Consider the following 22,002-nt stretch of genomic DNA (forward strand, 5'->3'; position numbering starts at 1 on the left):
TGGAACACGGCTTCATAGCGGAGTCTGTGGGCGAAACCGGGCCCCCTTCTCCCTGTCCTCGTTGGCGTCATCTCTCCGCTTCACAGTTGCTCCTCTTCACTCTCTGAAGAGTTCAGCTCCTCGCTCACAGTATTCCTCCCCACCCCAGTTCCTGTCAGCATTCTTGGGGCCTTCAACTGCTATTTCAAAGATACTTTTAATGTCCTGGCCCTTCAGTTCTGTGACCGCCACACCCATCACCTTTTCCTTCTTTCTACTTGAGACACCCAGTGCTGTGGACAGACTGGACCTTCACACACACTATGTCCTCTGTCTGGAATGTTCTTCCTAGTCTCTGTCCATAGCCTGTCCTATTTTGGACAGCAAAATGGCCTTCCTTGACTACCTCATGTAAGAAGCACCTTCCCTTTTATTCTGACATGGTCTTTATTTTCTTCCAAAAACTTAGTTTAGCTGGTGATTACATTTCTTTGATTATAATTTATATCAAGTATACAACATTATATACAATCAGCATGACAATGTAAATAACTAAAAATCTCTATCTTCAGAAAAAAAGGAATAAAACACACAATGTACCCTTTCAATTTTAAAAATATAAAACATTAAGTGTTGAAATAGTAAAGGTGATTTAAAAAATCTTGCCCCACAAGATATTTTTTCTGCATGTTACATTCTGGTCTTTATTCCATGGAATACATATTTTTACAGCTGCCCTAATAGTGTACATATAATTTTAGATTCAGCTTTTTCCATTTGATTCTTTTATTTTTCTTGTTGCTTTTTAAATCTTCATAACCATCATTTTAACTGGCTATCTACCTTCCATCCAAACACCATAGCTTATCATTATTTCCCTTTTTCAGTTGTTTCCAATTGCTTTCAGTTATTTAAAAAAAAAGTCTTGCACTAAACATGTGTAGGCCAATAGATGTTTTTCTTCTTTTGCATTATTTCTTTAAACTACATCCCTCAAAATGGAATTACTGGGTTAACAGCTATTATTCTATCAAGAATGTAGTAACTTTAACAGTTTCTCAAATTTACCCGAGTTCTCAGAAAACACCAGACCATGAGAAGAAAAACAAAAAACATCACAAGCACTATCCCGGCCACCTGAGTTACTTGTATAATGTAACCACAGAGCTGACTGCTGAAACCAGATGAAACAGGTTTGCACATGGCATCAGTGCCTCCACATTCCACGTGTTCCAACGGGGTGATGCATAAGCGGTAGTTAGCATTTAGACACTGCCTCAAATAACATGGAGTCTCAGAGCGAGAAAGTTCTTCCATTTTCAGTTCTTTTTCAACAATGTTAATAAAGTCTCAGCTTGGTGCTAATATACATCTTGAACACTTTTGTAATGTTGCTTAATCTTCTCTTTCAATTGAAAAGGCAGTGGACCTCAGATATAGAACTTCCAGCAGGCAAGAGTACCAAGTTAGAAAAGAGTAACATTGCTTAGTTTTCCTAGTGTTTGATTTGACAATTATCTTCTATTTAGTGATGACAATTTATGGCAGTGATATAAATTTTCCTTTAAAAAAATATATATACTTAGAGGCTGGCCCAGTGGCATAGTGGTTAATTTCATGCACTCCGCTTCAGTGGCCAGGGGTTCACAGGTTTGGATCCCGGGCAGGAACTTATACACTGTTCATCAAGCCATACTGTGGCAGCATCCCATATACGAAACAGGAAGATTGGCACAGACGTGAGCTCAGGGCCAATCTTCCTCACCAAAAGATAAATAAATAGATAAATAAGTAAATATACTTAGAATGTGGAGAAATTACGACCCTCAAACATTGCTAATGGGATAGTAGAATGGTGCAGCCACTCTGGAAAACAGTTCAACAGTTCCTCAAAACGTTAAATACAGAACAACCATAGGACCTAGCAATTCCACTCCCAGGAATATACATAAGAGAAATGAAAATATGTCCTCACAAAAGCTTGTACACAAATACTCATAGGAGCACTATTCACAATGGCCAGAAAGTCCACCCCAATGTCCATCAGTTGATGAACAGATAAATAAAATGTAGTATCTCCATACAATGGAATATTATTTGACCATAAAAAAGGAAGCCCTGATATATCCTACTACACAGACGAACCACTAAATCAGTGACCTGTGAGCCTGAGGAAAATGCAAAAGACCACATGTTTCCTGATTCCATATATATGAAAAGTCCAGCATGGGAAAATTCACGGAGACATAAAACAGATTAGTGGTTACCAGGGGCTGGGAGAAGGGGCAAATGCGGAGCGACTGCCTAAGGAGTATAGGGTTTCTTTTTAGGGTGATGGGAATGTTCTGAAATTAGATAGTAGAGATGGTTGCACAACTCTGTGAATAAACTAAAAACCACTGCATTGTACTCCTTTAAAGGGTATTTGAATTATATTGCAATAAAGCTGTTACTAAATAAATGCACTTATGTTTATAACAAGGATAGATTTTTAAAAATTCTTTTAAAGTTAGCAATGGTAGTGTAGCCATATTATTACAATTTTGACACTGGGGTGAGAATGACTGACGTTTGGAAAATGCTGCCCCCATTGTCCTGGCTCAAGCCTACCTTGTACTCAAGGGAAAATGATACTCAGAACACCAGAGAAGGCTCAGAGGCAGAAGCAGCCTTGCCACCTCCCCGCTGCCCCAGACAAGGCTTCCCCTTAATCGCTTAAAAGTCCCAAGCATGTGACTTAATTAAACATCAATTTCTGGAGTGTATAAATAATGAAATACGACATTTATGTGTAGTGCTATTTACTTTGTAACCTATTACTGCAAAACACGCTGAATTATTAAAGCGAGTAATTGGTCTGCTCAGACCCTCTTTTCCACTGTCTCCTGCTCCCTCTCTTATCAGTGCTTCTCCTTAACTGACAAGCCAAATTAGCTCAGGCAGACTGATGCTGTGATACGGGCAGGCAGGGTAAGCTTGACGGAAAATCGCCGTTCTTTAAAATATAGCCTAAATCAGTGTTGTTGGTAACTAGTTTTAATACAGAAAGAAACAGAAATATTCGGGGGAAAATGGGAGATGAATTTTAAGAAGTTGAATACGCCCCTCTTAGGGCAAGAATAGATGAGCCGAATCCCCCTCCCCAGTGGAATCTTTCACAAGATGAAACCGTAGCCGTTTGAACATGGAGAAGGGCTGCAGACGAGGCCAGGGTGGCAGTTGAGGAAGTGGAAACACCTTGGTGCAGCCCGGAGAAGGAGCGTCTGGTGACGGCTAATTATATCCCCGTTAAGCACTGGCAGCAAGAGGCACTAAGAAAGTTCCCTGCAAACCACGGGTTTGGGATCACGTGAATCTTTTGACAAAAAATTTCCCCTTCGAAGCCGCGAGTAGAGCCTTCACTTAGAGACCCAGACATGACGCTAAGGACTGTGCTAACAGTTAAATCACTCTTAATGACCCATGGTTTGGAGTTAAATCAAGTATCATTACTCTTCCAGGATAGACAGAAAAGCTGACATGTGCCTTGAAGTCATGGTATTCGATGACTAGTGTCAATAGAATGCCAGAAAACTGCCATGGGGGGGTGCTTAATAAAATTATTTGATAAATGTATTCAATTATTAATAGCATGTATTTAGTTTGGATGATATTTGAAACATGGCTGTGTTCCTAAATAAAGTCTGGGTCGAATGCACAGTAGGTGTTCATTGCCTGGAGTTGGTAATTTTGCCTGTGTCTATGTGTGTGTGTCTGCCTTCAGCCATCACTGTACACACACGGATGCTTTATGATCAGTACATGGCAGAGCAAGGATTCAATTCAGGGAGCTGGACTCAAGAGCCGGGCCTTTTAATCATTAGGTTATATTTGGGGCCACACACAAGTGAGTTAGAAAAGGAGCCCCCTCTGGACAGACGAAGCCTTTGTCTCTACTCAGGGCTCCTGGCTCAGGGGTCCAAGTATGGTCTGGATCCAGCCCCTCCCTCACAGCCTTCCCCAGGTGTGACTCCCACGGTCAAGCAAACCGTCACCAACTCTACCTTCGTAATCCATCCATTCTCCCTTAGCCGAGGTTATACACAATTGTGTTTACAACTCTCCCTCCACAACTCGACGATGCTGCCCGGACTAATTCTCCTTTCATGTTTTCCCTTATGATTGTTCCTGACACGCCGGAGATTCCATTTCTCCGTCTCCCTCTTCTTCTCAAATTAAGGTGTTATTGAAATTTTAAAATATGATCCAGCAGTGCTAGGTTGACATAAATGGCTGGTGACAAACGAGGGAGAAGAATGAGGAGCACAGATGCTGAGAATGGGCACTTTCGTCTCCCATCCTGAAAAAGAGTGTGAATGACTAACCCACCTAGAAGGAGGAAAGGTGGTCGCCCCAACTAATTTCCACCCTCCTACGCCTTAGGCCAATAAGGGATTTTTAATTTTTATGACAATTGATATACCTTAACTTGTTTTATAAGTTACACAAGTAATGCATATATTTATCATGGAAAAAATTTAAAATACAGACAAGCAACAGGGTGGCACCCATAATTCCAATTCCGTAACCAGTGTTAATACTTTGGAATACCGTCTTCCAGAATTACACCCAATATATGTGCGCGTGCATACGTAAATATATAATATAAATGAACAAAAACTTTTAAAAAAATGGGATAATTTTAATATTTTTTTCCCTTACAAATATAAACAATCTTCAAATTACAAAGAGATTTTTGTCAGCAGGGTCTTCTTCAAAGGGATTCTAGAAAGCAATCAAATAGTTCAAATTTCAAGATTTGTTCTCAAGTACAGCGGAGTAGTAAGCAGTTTGCCTCTAGAAGTACATGGACCTGGCTTCAAATTCTAGGTCTGCCACTTGGCTGTTCCATTTTGGAAAATGCTTTAACCACCTCTAACCCTCAGTTTCCCCATCTGTAAAATGGGCATATTGATTACAGTGGACATCTGCTTTCGGTTTCTTACTAGTATCCACTGCCAGGAGTTTCTGGTAAGAGGACCCAGTTTTCTTTTGGAGAAACCACTCCTCTTCCATTCTCAGTCTGTAAGGGCCTGACTTTTCCTCCCCCCAGGGGTGGTCATCAGTGATTGGATGTGCACGTGATCCACGTCAGGTCAATCAACGCAGCTCTGGGACCCTTGCTGGCTGAAGTTTTTCCCTTCAGGGTTACTAAAGGAGGAGGACACAAGCCCAGACCCACTGGAAGCATCACATGGAGAAACGTCCCTGAGAGTGTGGCCCCCACAGACAGAAACAGAGCTAAAAGATGGAGGCAAGATGGTTAGAGATCCTGGATACACCTGTGACTGCAGCTTGATCTCTTTTGCACTTCACAGTTTTATGAGCCAGTAAATCCCCTTTGCTGATTAAGCGATATAAACTGATGAGCTAGGATTCCACCACTGGCAACTGAAGGAGTTCTGACCTATCCCATAATAGCACCTAACTCTTAGGTTCTGAAGACTAAAGGAATTAACATGGTGAAGGGCTGCACACAGTACAAGTTGTCATTAAATATTAGCTGTTACCATCATCATTATTATTAAATATTAACTTGCAAGGCATCAGAAGCCTTCATTTTTCTGTAAATATTTTATATCCACACCAAAAACATGCTAGGGAAAGCAGCAAAAATCTCGTTATTTTAAATGTCAATATTTTATCTTATTGTAAACCAGCTTTGAAGTTTTTGTACACTTTTTAAACTTCTCAGACATTAACACCAGTTTCCATTAACTCATTCCCCCTGAGGGATAAAATCTGATACTTGAACTCTAAGGCTTGCTTTTGGGGGGCGAGTGGTCAGACAACTGGGGTCTTTGTAATTCTCACAAAACTGGGAGGAGGAAAATGCAGAGCAAGGGCTCAGCCCGACCAGAAATGTAGGCCCTTGAAGAGCAGTGTCTGCAGACAAAATTCTGCATTTCGGTTCCTTGAGAATATCTGCTAATTCCCGTGACCTCTTCACTCATCTGCTTTTCTAAGCTGGGAAACAATAGCTCTCCACCCTTGAGTAGAGATCAAAACTATCGAGAGCCAGAATTCCAGGTCGGAATCCCTCCAGAACAATAGCCCAACTCGACAAGAGGCAGGGGAGAGGTCCGCTCATCTACTCCTTCACATTTTACCAAGGACCAGGAGACTCGGGGCGGGGGGGGGGGGGGGGGGCGGGGTATCGTTTATTGTGTATGGAAACTGAGTCTCAATTTCCTTGAGTCACAACCCAAGAGAAGCCTGCCTGAATCGGCATCTTCACCCGGGCTAACATTTGCTGAGAGTTTCTTGTGTGGCACAGACCGTGCCAGCATTTTACCTGCGTTATTTCACTTCATCGCTGAACTTACCAGAAAGCCAAGATCTGCTGAGGAGGCCTGACTTATTCAAAGCCACACAGCTAGTTAGCTGGGTCTAGTTATAACTCAGTTCCTAACTAATAAAGCAACAATGGACAATAAGAGTATGCAGAACAGGGGCCGGCCCCGTGGCCAAGCAGTTAAGTTCGCGCACTCCACTTTGGTGGCCCAGGGTTTTGCCAGTTCAGATCCTGGGCACGGACATGGCACCACTCATCAGCTCACGGTGAGGCGGTGTCCCACATGCCACAACTAGAAGGACTCACAACTAAAATATACAACTATATACTGGGGGGATCTGGGGAGAAAAAAGCAGAAAAAAAAAGATTGGCAACAGTTGTTAGCTCAGGTGCCAATCTTTAAAAAAAAAGGAGTATGCAGAACAGCGAATCAGTTGTTGAATGACCGCCATGAGCTAGCCCTGGGCTAGGTGCTTTATGTGCCTTACAACAGTAGTCCCCCCTTATCCGCGGTTTCCCTTTCTGCGGTTTCAGACCACAGACATTGTCTGCGCCTGACATCCAACCATTGACATCATCATGGCTCAATGATCCTCCATCTGACACATCGTCAGAAGGTCAACAGTAGCACTACAATCACAATGCCTACGTCATTCATCTCACTTCATCTCATCACGTAGGCACCGCATCATCTCACATCATCACAAGAAGAAGAGTGAGTATGGTACAGTTAGATATTTTGAGAGAGAGGGACCACATTCACATAACTTTTATTATAGTATATTATTAAATTACTCTATTTTACTATTAGTTATGGTCATCAATCTCTTACTGTGCCTAAGTTATCAATTAAACTTTATCAGAGGTATGTATGTATATGAAAAAAAACACAGTCTATATAGGGTTGAGTACTACCCGTGGTTTCAGGCATCCACTGGGGGTCTTGGAAGGCATCCCCTGCAGATAAGGGGGACTAATGTATTATTTTAGCTCTTTGGAGCTCAGTTTTCTCTCCCATAAAAGGGAATCATATTTTTTTAGGTTATGAGTTCTCTATTGTCTCTTACTTATGTAAAGCTCAGATTCTAAATTGTACCATGATGAATTTTTACTAGAAGATTAGTCTTTTGTGTTGCTAAAAGAGGTTGAGGGGAGGGGGCCATGAGCAGGCACCAAAACATCACCTTCAAATATATCCAAGTCACTCTGCTAGCCCAAAATCACAGACACCCAATAAAGGCACAAGTCAAGAAACTCTTCTTCCCAGGGGCAGTTTTCAGAATTTTATAATCTGAAATAAATCAAGTGCTGGAGAAGATTTGGAGAGAAATGTAAAATGAATTCCATCTGCACTAAAGTCTCTTATTTTCTTATTTATTTATGTATTTATTTATTTATTTTTTGAGGAAGATTAGCCCTGAGCTAACTACTGCCAATCCTCCTCTTTTTGTTGAGGAAGACTGGCCCTGAGCTAACATCCATGCCTATCTTCCTCTACTTTATATGTGGGACACCTAGCACAGCATGGCTTTTGCTAAGCGGTGCCATGTCTGCACCTGGGATCCGAACCAGCAAACCCTGGGCCACCGAGAAGCAGAATGTGTGCACTTGACTGCTGAGCCACCGGGCTGGCCCCTCTTATTTTCTTTTTTAAAAAAATATTTTAGGGGCATGCCTGGTGGCACAGTAATTAAGTTTGTTTGCTCCACTTAAAAGTGGCCTGGGGTTCACAGGTTCGGATCCCAGGTGTGGACCTACACACTGCTCCAAGCCATGCTGTGGTGGCATCCCACATACAAAATGGAGGAAGACTGGCAACAGATGTTAGCTCAGGGCCAATCTTTCTCATTAAAAAAAATATAAATATATATATATATATATATATTTTTTTTAAAAGGTGGTAAAATATATATATAACATAAAATTTTGTCTCATTTTTCTTATAGTGAAATTATAAGATGAAGAGCAGCAGTCCCAAGGAAAACAAATCTGCTTTCAAATATTATTCCAAAGGATCTCACCTGTGAGGTGGCAGGGGCATTAAGTGTCCATATGGCCCCTATTTACTGCACTTAGCAAAGACACTAAAAGCAGGTGCTACATATTCAAATTAATTGGGACTCTGGTGGTGAGTGACAGAAACTCAATTTATGGAATCTAGGAAAGGGACGGAACAGCACAGCCAGCAAAGGACAGAAGCTGGCCTTGAGGACAACGTTAAGACCCACTCCCCAGCCCAGTCACTCTACATTGTTCTGCACGGCTTCTCATCTCTCATTATCATCTTGGGCTCTTGTACTCTTGATGAGGACCAGCTTTCTCCACATGGCAGAAACACGGCTGCCAGTTCCTGAGTCTCATATCTTATAGCTTCAGCCACTAAAAAGAGTTTGCCCTTGTACTGTCTCTGATGGCAATTTATAAAATCCCCAAGAAAGGTTCTAATTTGGCCCAGGAACCTACCCCTGAGTCACCCGCCACCTGGGACAAGGTCAAGTGCACAAAACGGCTGCTCCAGGGTGTGATGGACATTCGTTTATGTGCACCCTGCAGCCGTTCCTTTCTCTCCCTCAATAGCACTGAAGTTTTGATTTAAAGAACCATCTGGTCCAGTTAAGGTGATTTTGGGTGCAAATAACAAAAACTTCAACTCCAACGCATGTAACAAGAGGGCCCAAGATAGGGCAGGCCTCAGGATATGTTGATTCTGGGGCTCAGTACCGTCCTCAAGAACCCATATTCTCCTTCTTTCTCTACTGCCCATAGAGGTGGGTTCATCTCAAAGCTGGTTCTCTAAGGCTCATGGTAGTAACTGGGACTATTTATTTCCTTGTTCATGTCCAGAAGACGGAGGCTTTTGTCCAATAATGTAAAATAAGTCCTTCCTTTCTAGCTAATTGGGCCAGCTTGGGTCATGTAATACCTGTGGACCAATCACTGTTGCCAGAGAAATGAATGTATTGAATGTTTTAGTCCCGGATGCACAAAGGTTACACTATGAAAGGGATGAGATTGTCATGGCTGGCTGAGACCATCTCCTAGAGGTGCAGTCCACTCACAAATTGGGGGTGGGGTGGGGGAATAGAGGTCAGGAGCCAACCATAACACCTACCACATCACCCTCCCCATGGTGCTTTGGGTGGTCTTGGCCCCATCCCTAACTCAAGTGCCCACTCCCTCCTCCATTTTTGTTGTTAGTGCCATCAAGTTGATTGCAACTCCTAGCAACCCCGTGGACAGCAGAGGGGAACTCTGCCTGGTCTTTTTGTGCCATTTGCTCGCTTTCTGGCACTATGTCAGACAATGTTCTGCTGTATTCATAGAGTTTTCATGGCCAATGTTTTCACAACTGGGTGGCCAGGTCTTTCTTCCTAGTCTACCTTAGTCTGGAAGCTCTCCTGAAACCTGTCCACCATGGGTGACCCTGCTGGTATTTGAAATACCAGTGGCATAGCTTTCAGCATCACAGCAACATGCAGCCTCCACAGTATGACAACAGATGGGCAGTGTGGTTCCCCAACCAGGAAATGAACCTGGGCCATGGTGGTGGTGAGGATGCTGAATCTTAACAACTACACCACCAGGGTTGGCTGCTCCCTCCTCCATAGTCTAGGCATTTAAACCAGCAAAAGTCAATGAGATGGGAGAAAACTTTTGCTGAGGCTTCTGGGAAATAAAAACATTCCCTCTCCCAGATAAGCAAGGGAAAGAAGATATAGTGATCCATGTGGTAGCGGATTAGAGTTGGAGATATCAGTATAAACTCATGTTTATACTGATATTAACATAGCTAGAGATGGTCACATATGGAAATATTTATAGATTATGTGTACATACACAGGTTAGTATACGCACATATACGTTTTGCTCTGTCAGCTTTAAGGGCTAAAAGAAATGATACCCCAGTATCAATGAGCATGCCTAGTGCCCAAATCTTGATTTCTAATACCATTTTCCAATAAGAGGAATCAGGGCTCCTTACAGAAATGGCTGATTCTAGGACTGGAGCAGGAAATATACAAGACAAGCCTGGAGCATCCTGTAGTGCCAAAGAGTAAGGAAGCGCTCAAAAAAACCAAAAATGAAAACAAAAAATAAAAACACATTAACGGGGGTGTGTCAAAGGAGCACAGAAGCCAACTGAAAGAACTCCCAATGACCAAAACTGAAACAATTTCAGCGACAAAATAAAGTCGTATTGGATTGTAACTCAAAGTATAAAGTAAGTATATATGGGTCTGTACTGAAATAATGACTGAATAAATTAATAAATGGAGAAGACGCAAATCTCCCATGCAGAAGAATTCCAAATAATCTATATAGCTACTCCACCCTGTGGGCTGTGCACAGTGACTTCCCTCTAACATTTATAGTATGGAGAGGCGGAAAAAGAGTAAGTTTACAGTGGAGAAGCCTGACCAACACTACCTCAGCCAGGTGACGAAGGCTAATATTAGCTGTCACATCTCATGTTGATAGTACAGACACTTGCTATGATGTGATGAAACTGGCGTTTACCTCCACGGTTTTCCTCCAGTAATCCATAACCCCAGTACCATCGTGAGTAAAATATCAAACACATTCCAACGGGGGGGGGGCATCCTACAAAATATCTGACCAGTGCTCTTCAAAACTCTCACGGTCATCAAAAACAAGCAAAGTTTGAGAAACTGCCACAGTCAAGAGGAGCCTAAGGAGACTTGACAACTGAATGTAACATGGTGTCCTGGATGGGACCCCGGAACAGAAAAAGGACATTAGGTTAAAACGAAGGAAACCTAAATAAACTAAACATTAGTAATAACATGTAAGTTCATTAATTGTAACATATTATCATACCAGAGTATGATTTTAATAATAGAGGAAATTGGGTACAGGGTATAGGGAAACTCTCTGTACTACTGGCTCAATTTTTCTATAAATCTCAAACTGCTCTAAAAATTAAAATCTATTAAAAAGTTTAAAAAATTCACTCTCTTTTAAAGATGTCACTATTAAAGATCCTTACTATTCTCCTAAAGGGTATGAGGATTGTTTTGAATACTATTAAGTTATATGGAATTTAATAATATAAGTCTTAGCATAGTGCTGGCACGAGGTGGGTGCTGCATTCACTCATTAGTTCATGTGACAAATATTTATTGAATACCTACTATGAGATCATCCTGTTCCAGGTGCCAGCAATACAATGATTAGGACATGAAGTGTACATGAGGGAGGAGAAGCAAACAAAATACAATGTTCATATAATGATGAGTGCTATTAAAATAAATAAACAGGATAAGAGGGTAGAGAATGACGAGGAGGGTTCTGTTTTTCTAGGGCAGCTGGGAAGACCCCTCTGAGGAGAAAACCTATAAGCATAGACCAGAAAGAAGTGAGGGAGCTAGCCATGCAAGGATGTGAGCAAAGAACATTCCAGCACAGGGAACAAGTGAAAAGTGCCGAGGTAGGGATGAGCTCAGTGTATTTGAAGGCCAGTGTGGCTGAAGCCGAGTGAGTGAAGTGGGAGTGGTAGGTGATGAGGTCGGGGAGCTAAACAGGGTTGAGATCAGGCAAGGGCTTGAAGGCCACACTAAGAAACTGAATTTTATTCTCAGTGTGATGGGAAGTCTGTCACTGTAGGGCTTTACCCAGCAAAGTGACCAGATGTAGTCTACATAAAGATTATTCCAGCAGCTGTGTAGAAAACTGACTGTAGGGGGCGCTAGAGTGGAAACATGCAAACCAGAGAGTAGGCTACTGCAGTGGTCCAGGGGCAAAAACACGGTGTTTAGGAGCTCAGTGGTAACCATGGAAGTGGCAGAAATGGTGGGAGTGGGCATATATTCTGAAATAGAACCAATAGGGCTTACTGATCAAGTATGTGCAGAGGGGAAAAGAGGGACTCACGGACCAATCAACAAAAATTAGTGTGAATAGAATCAAGACTCGTAGGACACAATATCATAGATGGTACCCAAGACCTAGAGACCTTTAATGTGCTCCGAGGCCACCAGCTAATTATAGGAGGGCCATAGCTTTGGCATTTTGCTACATAACATCATCCCTCTGTAGTGAGAACTTTATCCAGGCTGGAACCCTCTGAGAAGACTTATCTCAGAGACTAAAGGGAACTGCAAGAAAGGGTGTCTCTTGAGGCAGAAGTAGGCACATTTCTTCTCCTTGGGGTCCCTGGGGAGGCTGCCAAGTGTAACATGTTTCTGTACTGCCTCCACTTCCCCCTCCGAAATTCTGGGAGGGCAGGAACTCCATTCAGCACTGCAGAGAAAGTGCCTGGCCTGGAATATATGTGCACTAAACATGTGCTGAACGACCGTGGAACACGATGGCAGAGAAGCCCCACAGAACCCAGAGCTGGCCTCAGTCTCCCTTGGAAACCATGTTTTAAGAGAAAACAGCAATATTCAGGCCAACACATGAGAAAAAGAATAAAGTTCAGTAAAGGGTTGAGGTTGAGTAATGAGAAAGAGTTCTAGGCTAGAGCCAATAAATGAGAAACAGTGATTTTGCAAGAGACGGCACAAAGGGCTCAGCACCAGCTATTGTTAGGATTTTGCAGCTAAACTTGATGATCTCATCACCGGATCATCAAATTTCAGAGCTGGAAGAGATCTTAGAAAGCTTTTGGATTGATTTGCTCATTTTACAGATGAGGAAATTAAGGTGAAATGGCTCCGGACTAGAACCCAATTCTCTGGACTCCAGATGCCAAATTCTTTTTTATATTGCACCGATTGGCAGTTATATTAAACTTCCTTTTCCATATGTAGGCTCAAGGAGGAGTTTTCAGAAGCAAGCTGGAAAGACAGTCTTTTAAAGTCTAAAGTTTATTCCCAAGTAAAATTCTCCTTTTAGAATCCAGTTCCATGAAAAACAAATCATCTCGATAAAGTTTATTCCCAAGTAAAATTCTCCTTTTAGAATTCAGTTCCATGAAAAACAAATCATCTCGATAAACTTTTCCTCTTATCATTCAGTGACAATGAGGCAGCCCATCATGGTTCCCTTTTTGACATGGCTGCCAGGAAGCTTAGAGCTAAATTTAACACTCAATCCTCATAACAATAGTGGCCTCAGTTTTTGACTAACAGTACTTATTTCCCCCTCCTCTTTATGACTTTTCATTTTTTTATAACTATTTCAATGGCCTTATTGTATACGTGTTTTTTACTGTAAGTCATCTCAAATTCTTTTTGGAAGTCAGCCAGGTATAAGTCACCAATAAACCAAAATAGAAGGAAGATTTCATTTCTCTTGTGCGCTGGAACTCCTACTTACAGTGTGGTGTCCGTTTTCAGATCCCACCCTTGACCTGAAAGCTGACCTTACCTCCCAGCTTTGTATTTATAGAGGGGGCAGGCCACCGCAGGACAGATTGCATACAAATGACTAGTTATAAAATTGTAGGGTCTGCCTGCTAACTAGGCAAGGCCCTGGAAACTTCTCTGAAATGAAAACAAGATGTGGAAGGAGAGCGCTATGTTTCCTGCGCTGACGTGGCAGAACTTCACTTACAGCAGTACCCCCGGGGGAGGCAAGGCAGCCCGGTCCACGGATGGTCAGCAGGTGGTGGACTGTGTCACATCCAACTCCATGCTTTCTGCTGACTACTCCCCAGGCCCGAGAAATGAGATCACGGAGCCTTCATCTCCTCTGGATTCTGGCCACGTAAAAGAGATTAAAGCACTCGTTTTTCTGAAAACACGAGGCTTTCTTTTCCCTCCCTAAAATGAAATTCCTCCTAAACCACAAAAATTTAACCCAGGCGGGATTAGGGGAGCAATAAAGGAGTCCATGCAAAGATCTTTCCTCCTGCTCCCTTACCGCTTCAGAAGCTTCCGTCACCATTCTGTCCAGGTAGTAAAAGAAACATTAATAAGTCCCAGAAAATGTCAACTTCTCCAGAGGACGCTAGATTTTCATGTTTATGCATTCCAGCTCGAGACTTCCTGTGGCTTTTTTTGTTTTTCCTGAATTTGCAAATTTGTTCTTTATTCCTATAGTGTTGGCCATGATTTCCATGATAATCGAACAGATATGTTCAAAAGAAAAATGGTTTCAAGACGTACTGTTGCTCAAGGAAATAGCCCTTCCCTAAAAGATCCATTTGGATTCTGTTCACGATCTCTTCCTAGTCAGAGCCAATTTGTTTAGATAGAGACAAGAAGATGCTGTCCCCACGTTCCCAACATCTTGAAGAATCAGACAGTCGCAAAAACCTATGATGTTTCTTTAGAAAGATTCTCAGGAAGATAACGACCTGCAGGCAAGACGTGCAATGCAGGTAGGACATCAGCACAGAAGGTAAGGGCTCACCCTAGGCCCTCAAGACTGCCTGGATCTTTATCCCTAACTACCACGTGTTATCTATGAACCTTGGACAAATCGCTACATCTTGTGCCTCACTTTCTCCATCTGCAAAATGGGGATAACATTAGTACCTGCTTCACAGAGCAGGCTCTCACACTTTGTATTAGAAACAATGGGAGGGCTTGTTAAAAACAGATTACTGACCTCACCCCCAGGGTTTCTGATTTAGTGAGGCGGGGGTGGGGCCTGAGAATCTGCATTTCTAACAAAGCCCCAGGGGATGCTGGTGCTGCCAGTTCAAAGACCACACTTTGAGACCCACTATCAAGGGGTATGGAGTGGATGATGTAGTTAATATACAGAAAGTACGTGTTAACAGTGACTATTTTTACGTACTGCTGTCAGCACTGCGGCTGGCAAAAGGTCAGCTATGTTACATGGTGTCAGTTATCACCTTACAAGTTGTCCCGTCAACTTACAAATCGTAGTACACTTGTAGTTGAACTGTAATATAATCCATTATAAAAAATCTCAGTATATAAGAGGGGAAGATCCTGTTAAGTTTCTAACAGAAATATGCTTATTTTAAAGAGTGTACACATTCATGAGGGATTGCAAATGGTTCTAAACACTTAAAACCGATTCTATAGATCATTGGGGGTTTTCCCCCTAAAACTTGTCAGTACCCATCTGTACATTTATTATGAGGCAGAAGAGAAACAAAAGCTGACACAGCTACTTCTTGAGGTTTCATGCCTTTTCTCTTAGTTACAGTAAAAGCGCCCAAACAGATTTAGCCATTATGGTCAAAAAGAATTCTTCAACTCATTTCAAGTAATTAAGGAGCCCAGCAAACACAGACGTTGCAACGGCAGTTAGAAACACCGACAGCTTCGAAAGGGTAGAGGAAACGGAGCCGCTACAAGAAAGGGGGATTGTTAAAAAAAACTCTCCACAACAAAGGAAATGAAGGCAAATCCCTAACCTGCAGGCGTTCCTGCAACCCCAGGGACAAAGATACGACGCTCTGATGAAAAGCTGCGGCGTGTTCAGCTTTGTGGAGAGAAAACCAAACATAATGTCGAAGGTTAAGATGTTTTCCTTGTAGGACTCTCAGAGTAGAGTCTGAAACAGAATGAGGAACGGGGAACAGGGAAACCCCCATTCTGTCTTTCCCGTGCCACGCATCACTCCTTCCAAGCAGAAAACTTATTTTTAGTGAACTTAGGTCGAGTGCCTCTTCTGTTCTAAGCGTAGGGCGATCCGAGGTTCAATGAGAAGCAGCCTGTCTTTGGTAAACAGCTAACTTCAACTCAATAAGATCTAAGTTTTTGGTAAAAATACTCCAGTGAAACATGAGAATTAGATAAAGCATTCTTGAATCGTGATGGCTTTTGAAAAATTAAACAAGGGGCGCACGTTTGCAAGATTGCAAAAATACGCCTTGCCTTGACAGTTAAAAAGCGTAACATACAAACCACTTTCCCTGACACTTCTCTTCCACAACTGTACGCGATTATCAGCGCTGCGCCGTCAGGACGTCACGAAGGTGCTTCTTCGTGTCTCGAGAGGTAAGAAACAGAAGTGGGCAGCCCGTGGGTGAACTTGGAGTCTGCCCCTCTGGCCCAAAGCCTCCCTTGGACTTGGCACGGATGGAGGGAGTGAGACACCGGTCCCCAGACGGGATTCTGGGGCTGCCACGACTCACCTCGCCAACTTCTCCATGCTCGCCGCGCCCCGGCGGCCGGCTCGGGGGCGCGGACGCGGGGGCCGGCGCCTCCGAGCGCCCTGGCCGGCCCTGGGGAGGGCGCCCGCGCCCGGGAGGCGCTCGGGGGCCGGCGCGGGGCGGCGCTGCGGGGCGGCCGCGGGGCGCGCGGGCGGCGCGGGGGGCTCGGCGCGGCCGGCGCGCAGGGACAGCAGCGTGAGCAGCAGCGCGGCCAGCGCGAGCAGGAGCAGCGCCGCCGCCTTGCTGCGGAGCTTCATGGTGCGGCGCGGCGGCGGCGGCCCCCGGGCGGAGCGGCCCCTCTGCGCATCGCGGCACGCCGGGCGGCGGCGGCGGGGCGAGCGCAGCAGCGCGCGGCGGCCACCTCCTCCGTCGCCCGCCCGCCAGGGACTGGGCTCGGGGCGGCCGGCGGGCGGGCGACGGAGGAGGAGGAAGAGGGAGGGGAGGAGGCGCGAGCCGGGCTTGAGGAGGAGCAGCCCGCGCCTACCGTACTGTGTGGAGTAGCCGCTCGTCCGCCCACCCACCAGCCGCCAGGCGCCTGGGCTTCAGGTAGCGCACCCTCAGAACCTCTCCCTTCCTCATTCATTCATTCCCTCCCTCCCAGTCCACTCCGTTCCCCCATTTACTTCCTCATTCCCTCACTCATTCACTTACCCTCCCACTCCATCCGCTCTTCATCTGATTTCCTCATTATTCCATGCTTTTCCCCCCTCATTTATTTTTATCCGTCTGTCCACCCACTCACGCACCTATGCATGCATCCGATCAGGCGGGGACATCTCTGTCCTCTTTACCCAGCGCGGAGCCCGGCACTTGGTGGATATCTGTTGGATAAAATCACTCCAGATCCGTGTAGTCTAAAGAAATTAAAGAATAAATCTTAGAGTCTGAGTTTGAAATCTGATTCTGCTGCTTACTGGCATGGTGACCCTGAGCAAGTTGCACAACTTTCTTGAGCCTTCATTTCCTAACGTGCAAAATGGGAATGATAATACTGCTTTCCACAGAGGCATTTTGTGGCCATTAAATTAAATAAAGCATTCAAAGAGACTAGTACACTGCCTGGCTCGCAATAGGTGCCCAATAAAATCTCTGTGATTAGTGCAATAAAATGTAGTTTATCATATATACATAAATGCAAATGTTACTTTCTTTCTGACATAGATTTGAGGTAGAGTAATAACTTCACAACCCAGTGTAGGAGTGGATTCTTCTGAGACTTTAACAGCCGCAATCACTGGATCAAGGTTCCAGAATTTCCCAAATGTTCTTCCATGGCCTCCCCAGTCAGGAACCTGAAGCATTAGGGCACATCCTCTTATTATTCACCATGAAGGGACAGCCAGCATTCTATTAACCCTCTTTTCTGTATGGCTGGAGAACAATGAACACAATTTGTAACAGTGTCTCTGAGTTTCTACAAGATTCCATGTTACCTTGCAAATCATCTAAAATTCAATCATATTCTGAGTCATTCTCATATTAGTGTTATATTTTAATTCTTTGAGAACTCAGTGTATTTAAAGTTCTAGGAATGAGAATATTTTAACACCCAGAATCTCTTGGCCAGCAGGTACCTAGAAAATGGCAGGGTGAAAGGTCAAAGTGTGGGTGACAGATGTTGCAGATGAGCAGGAAGGAACAACCCATTGCTTCTCAACAAAGGTAGGGTACCATCCCACTAGGAAGCATCTGGAATTGTGGGAAGGATGTTTTGGGTTGTCTGTCAAATGACTGGCAGGTTCTGCTGGCCTGTGCTAAAACTTCCACATTGCTCAGGACACTCCAGCATGACAAAGAATTGACCTGGGGCAATTGCCCATGTGGGGGCCCTAATGAGAAACATTGGGCTAGGCTAAGGCCTGGTGTCTAGGCCTTTCAGGTTTAAAAATGGCCACTGTTATGTCAATGTGTGACCCAGTGAAGCAAGAATTCCCAAACTCTGTCTTGTCATCTCCCCTCTTTCTCGAGGAGACATACACAACAAGGATAAAATAAGGCAAAGTGACACTTGATTGTTAGCTGGAGGCTTGGTCTCAAACACCAAAGTAGAACTTGGGACTTCGTTTTCTTAAACCCTGCTGAAGCAAAAGGAAGGCCTAATTTATTTCCTTCCCCCGAGTCCAAACCCACGGTTTGGATTTTTCTGCTCTGGTAGAAAAGTACAACCTCTAATGTCATGGAAAAGGGATTCCTGATCCCGTATCTATGGCTCACCAATATTTCTCCCTTTGATGTCTAATACACAAAATGCCTATTTAATTGGCTTCCCCTGGAACTCTATTTTTTTCCCCTGGAATTTTGACACTCTACTCAGTTGCACAAGCTAGAAATTAGCTGGGAATTATCCTTGGTTTCTCTGTTTCCATCACCTCCTGTATTAGTTATTTATTGTTGCATAACAAGCTACCCCCAAAATTTAGTGGCTTAGGATAATACACATACAATCTCGTCGTCTCTGTGAGTCAAGAATCTGGCAAATCTTAACAGGGTTCTCTGCTTCACAGGCTCTCACAAGACTGCAATGGAAGTGTTGGCCCAGGGCTGTGGCCTCATCTGAAGGCTCAGCTGGGGAAGGATCCACTCCAAGACTCACTCACACAGTCGTTGGAAGGACCCAGTATCTTTCAGATCATTGGACTGAGGATTTCTATTCCTTGCTGTCTTTTGGCCAGAGGCAGCCCTCCCTTCCTTGCCCTGTCTATCAGGATATGCACATAAGAAGAGCCAGAGAGAAAATGCAGCAATATGGAAGTCGCAGTCTTTTATAACCTAATTTCAGAAGTGACGTCCTCTCACTTTCCCACATTCTACTTGTTAGAAGCACGTCATTAAATCTAGTCCACACTCAAGGGGAGAGGATTACACAAAGGCTTGAATACCAGGAGGCCAGGATTATTGGGAGCCATTTTAGAAGACTGCCTCCCTCACCTCCCATATTCAGAGAATCAGCAAGTTCCATCAAATCTACTTCCAAAACATGATTGGCGTCTGTCCACTTTTCTCCTTCTGAATTGCCAACAGTGATTGATGACAAGGCCAAGCCTTGCTCAGTTCCTAATAGCCTCATTCCCATTGTATTCCATGTAAATTATACCCCTACCCAGTAGTAGGACATAGCTGTTCTATGGCCTAGAAACAATAGCAATTACCTTCTAATCAATCACCTTGCTTCTTCCCATGCCTTCTTCCAATCTTTAAGCCAGAATGATTTTTAAAAAACAAAAATTAAATCCTGTTTCTCCCCTGCTTAGAACTCTTCAATTGTTCTTCATGGCTCTTTAAACAAGTCTGAACGCCTTACCATGGCCTCAAAATCCAGCATGACCTGACCCCTAACTGTGACTCCAACTGCATGTGTTATGGGGCACACCCCAGCCCCACTGGCCTCCCATCAGGGCCTCTGCCATTCCTGGCTCTTAGCTGCCTCGGTGCCTTTGTACCTGTGGTGCCTTTTGCCTGATTCCAGGCTCTGGAAGATACTTCAAGATTTAAGTCTCAAATTAAAGCCACCTCCTTGGGAAGGTCTTTTTGGCCACCCTTTTAAAGGAGCTATTGCTCCTCACATTATTCTCTATTATTGGCTCATTTTGTTTCCTGCACAAAACTTACTACAAATCGTATGTGTGTGTATACTTATATAATATACATACATACATATTTATGCACACACAGATACATGTGTAGATATATACATTCACATATATGTCTATATATTTTTAATTGAAATTACCTACAGATAGTAAAGTATACAATTCTCAAGTATATAGCTTAATATATCACAAAGATCAAGATATGAAACATTTATAACATTTCAGAAGATCCCTATGCCCTCTCCCAGTGGTTATATTCAAGGGTAATAACTACTCTAATTTCTATAATCATAGATTAATTTTCCCTGCTCTTTGAAACTTTGTATAAATAGGACCATACAATGTGTACTCCCTCCAAAATTTTGTCCGTGAGATTAATTCATGTTTTTCCATGTTATCTATAGGTTTGTCTGTATATTTGTTTGTTTGCTAGACAATATTCCATTATATGAATATACCATAGTTTATTATTTATTTATCCCTTTTACTGTTGAGGATAGTTAGATCATTTTCAGCTTTATGAACATTCTTGTACAAATCTTTTGCTGGACATCAGCACACATGTCTTTGGTATACGTCTAAAAGTGGAATTTCTGGGTCATATGATCAGCATATGTTTAGTTTTAGATGCTGCCAAGCAGTTTTTGAAAATGATTGTACCAACTTACACTCCTACCAGCAGTATGTAAGCACTCCAGTTTAATTCACATCCACCTATGTTTGATCTTGTGTGTTAATTTAATTTTAGCCATTTTGGTGGGTGTGTACTAGAATCTTGTTATGGTTTGAATTCTCATTTCCCCCGAGCACCTTTTATATATTTATTGACAATTTGGTTATCTTCTTTTGTGAAGTGCCTATTTAGGTCTTTTACCCATTTGAGGTGTAGAGTGTCTGTCTTTTTCTTATTGATTTGTGAGAATTCTTTATATATGATCAACATGAGTCTTTTGTCATATATACATTTTGCAAATAGCTTCTTTTAGTCTGTGGCTTATCTTTTCACTCCTTTAATGATATCTTTTGATAAACAGAAGGTCTTAATTTAGTAAAGCCCAACTTAATCTTTTCTTTTATGGTTTGTATATTTGGTGTTTTGTCTAAGAAATCCTTGCCTACGTCTTGGTCACAAAGAAATTCTTTTATTTTCTTCTAGAATACAACTGTATGATAGAACTTTTTTGTGATGGTGGAAATGTTTTATATCTGCACTGTCCAATATGGTAGCCACTACCCTCATGTGGCTATTGAACACTTGAAATGTGGCTACTATGACTGAGGAGCTGAATTTTTAATTTTATTTAATTTAAATAGCCACATAGGGCTAGTGGCTGCTATAGTGGATACATGGTTTTAGATATTTTATTGTTTTAGTTTTCATGCGGAGATCTACAACCCATTATGGGTTTTTTGTGTATAAGGTATAAGGTGGAGATCAGGATTTATATTTTTCTATATGGACATTTAATTGACCTATTTGTTGAAAGACAGTCCTTTCCCCAGTAAATTGCTGGTGCCTTTGTCATAAGTCAGGTGATGATTCTAGAACAGACATGAAGAAGGCTGTTGATGGGTCCCTTAGTAGACTGGACACAGCTGAGGAAAGAGTCTCCAAGCTTGAGAATATGTCAATAGAAACTTCCAAAACTGAAAAAGAGACTGAAGAAAAGGAATAGAATATCCAAAGTATGTTACAACTACAAAAGGTGTAACGTACACGCAGCGGGAATATCAGAAGGAGAAAAAAGAGAGAAAGAAACAGAAGAAATATTTGAAGCAATAATGACTGAGAATTTCCCTCAAATTAATGTCAGAAACCGAACCACAGATCCAGGAAGCTCAGAGAACACCAACCAGGATAAACATCAACCAAACTACACCTAGACATGTTATATTCAAACTGCAGGAAATCAAAGGTAAAGAAAAACTCTTGGAAGAAGCCAGAGATAAAAAAATACCTTAACAATAGAGAAGCAAAGATAAGAATTATATCCAACTTCTCCTCACAAACCATTCAGGCAAGAAGAGAGTAAGTAAAGTATTTAAAGTGTTGAGAGAAA

The 22,002-nt window shown here is 42.8% G+C and overlaps 1 protein-coding gene across 1 annotated transcript in view; it reads right to left on the reverse strand.

The window, feature by feature from the left end:
• Positions 1-16,746, reverse strand: part of GXYLT2 (glucoside xylosyltransferase 2) — an 83,996-nt gene extending 67,250 nt beyond the window's left edge. Inside the window, exon 1 of the mRNA XM_008522250.2 lies at positions 16,335-16,746. Within this exon, the coding sequence (XP_008520472.2) occupies positions 16,335-16,609 (275 nt within the window). The 5' untranslated portion in view covers positions 16,610-16,746. The remainder of the gene's footprint in view (positions 1-16,334) is intronic.
• Positions 16,747-22,002: the final 5,256 nt, after the last annotated feature.

Source organism: Equus przewalskii, chromosome 15 (genome assembly GCF_037783145.1).
Source record: "Equus przewalskii isolate Varuska chromosome 15, EquPr2, whole genome shotgun sequence".
In the NCBI taxonomy this organism is placed as follows: Eukaryota; Metazoa; Chordata; class Mammalia; order Perissodactyla; family Equidae; genus Equus; species Equus przewalskii.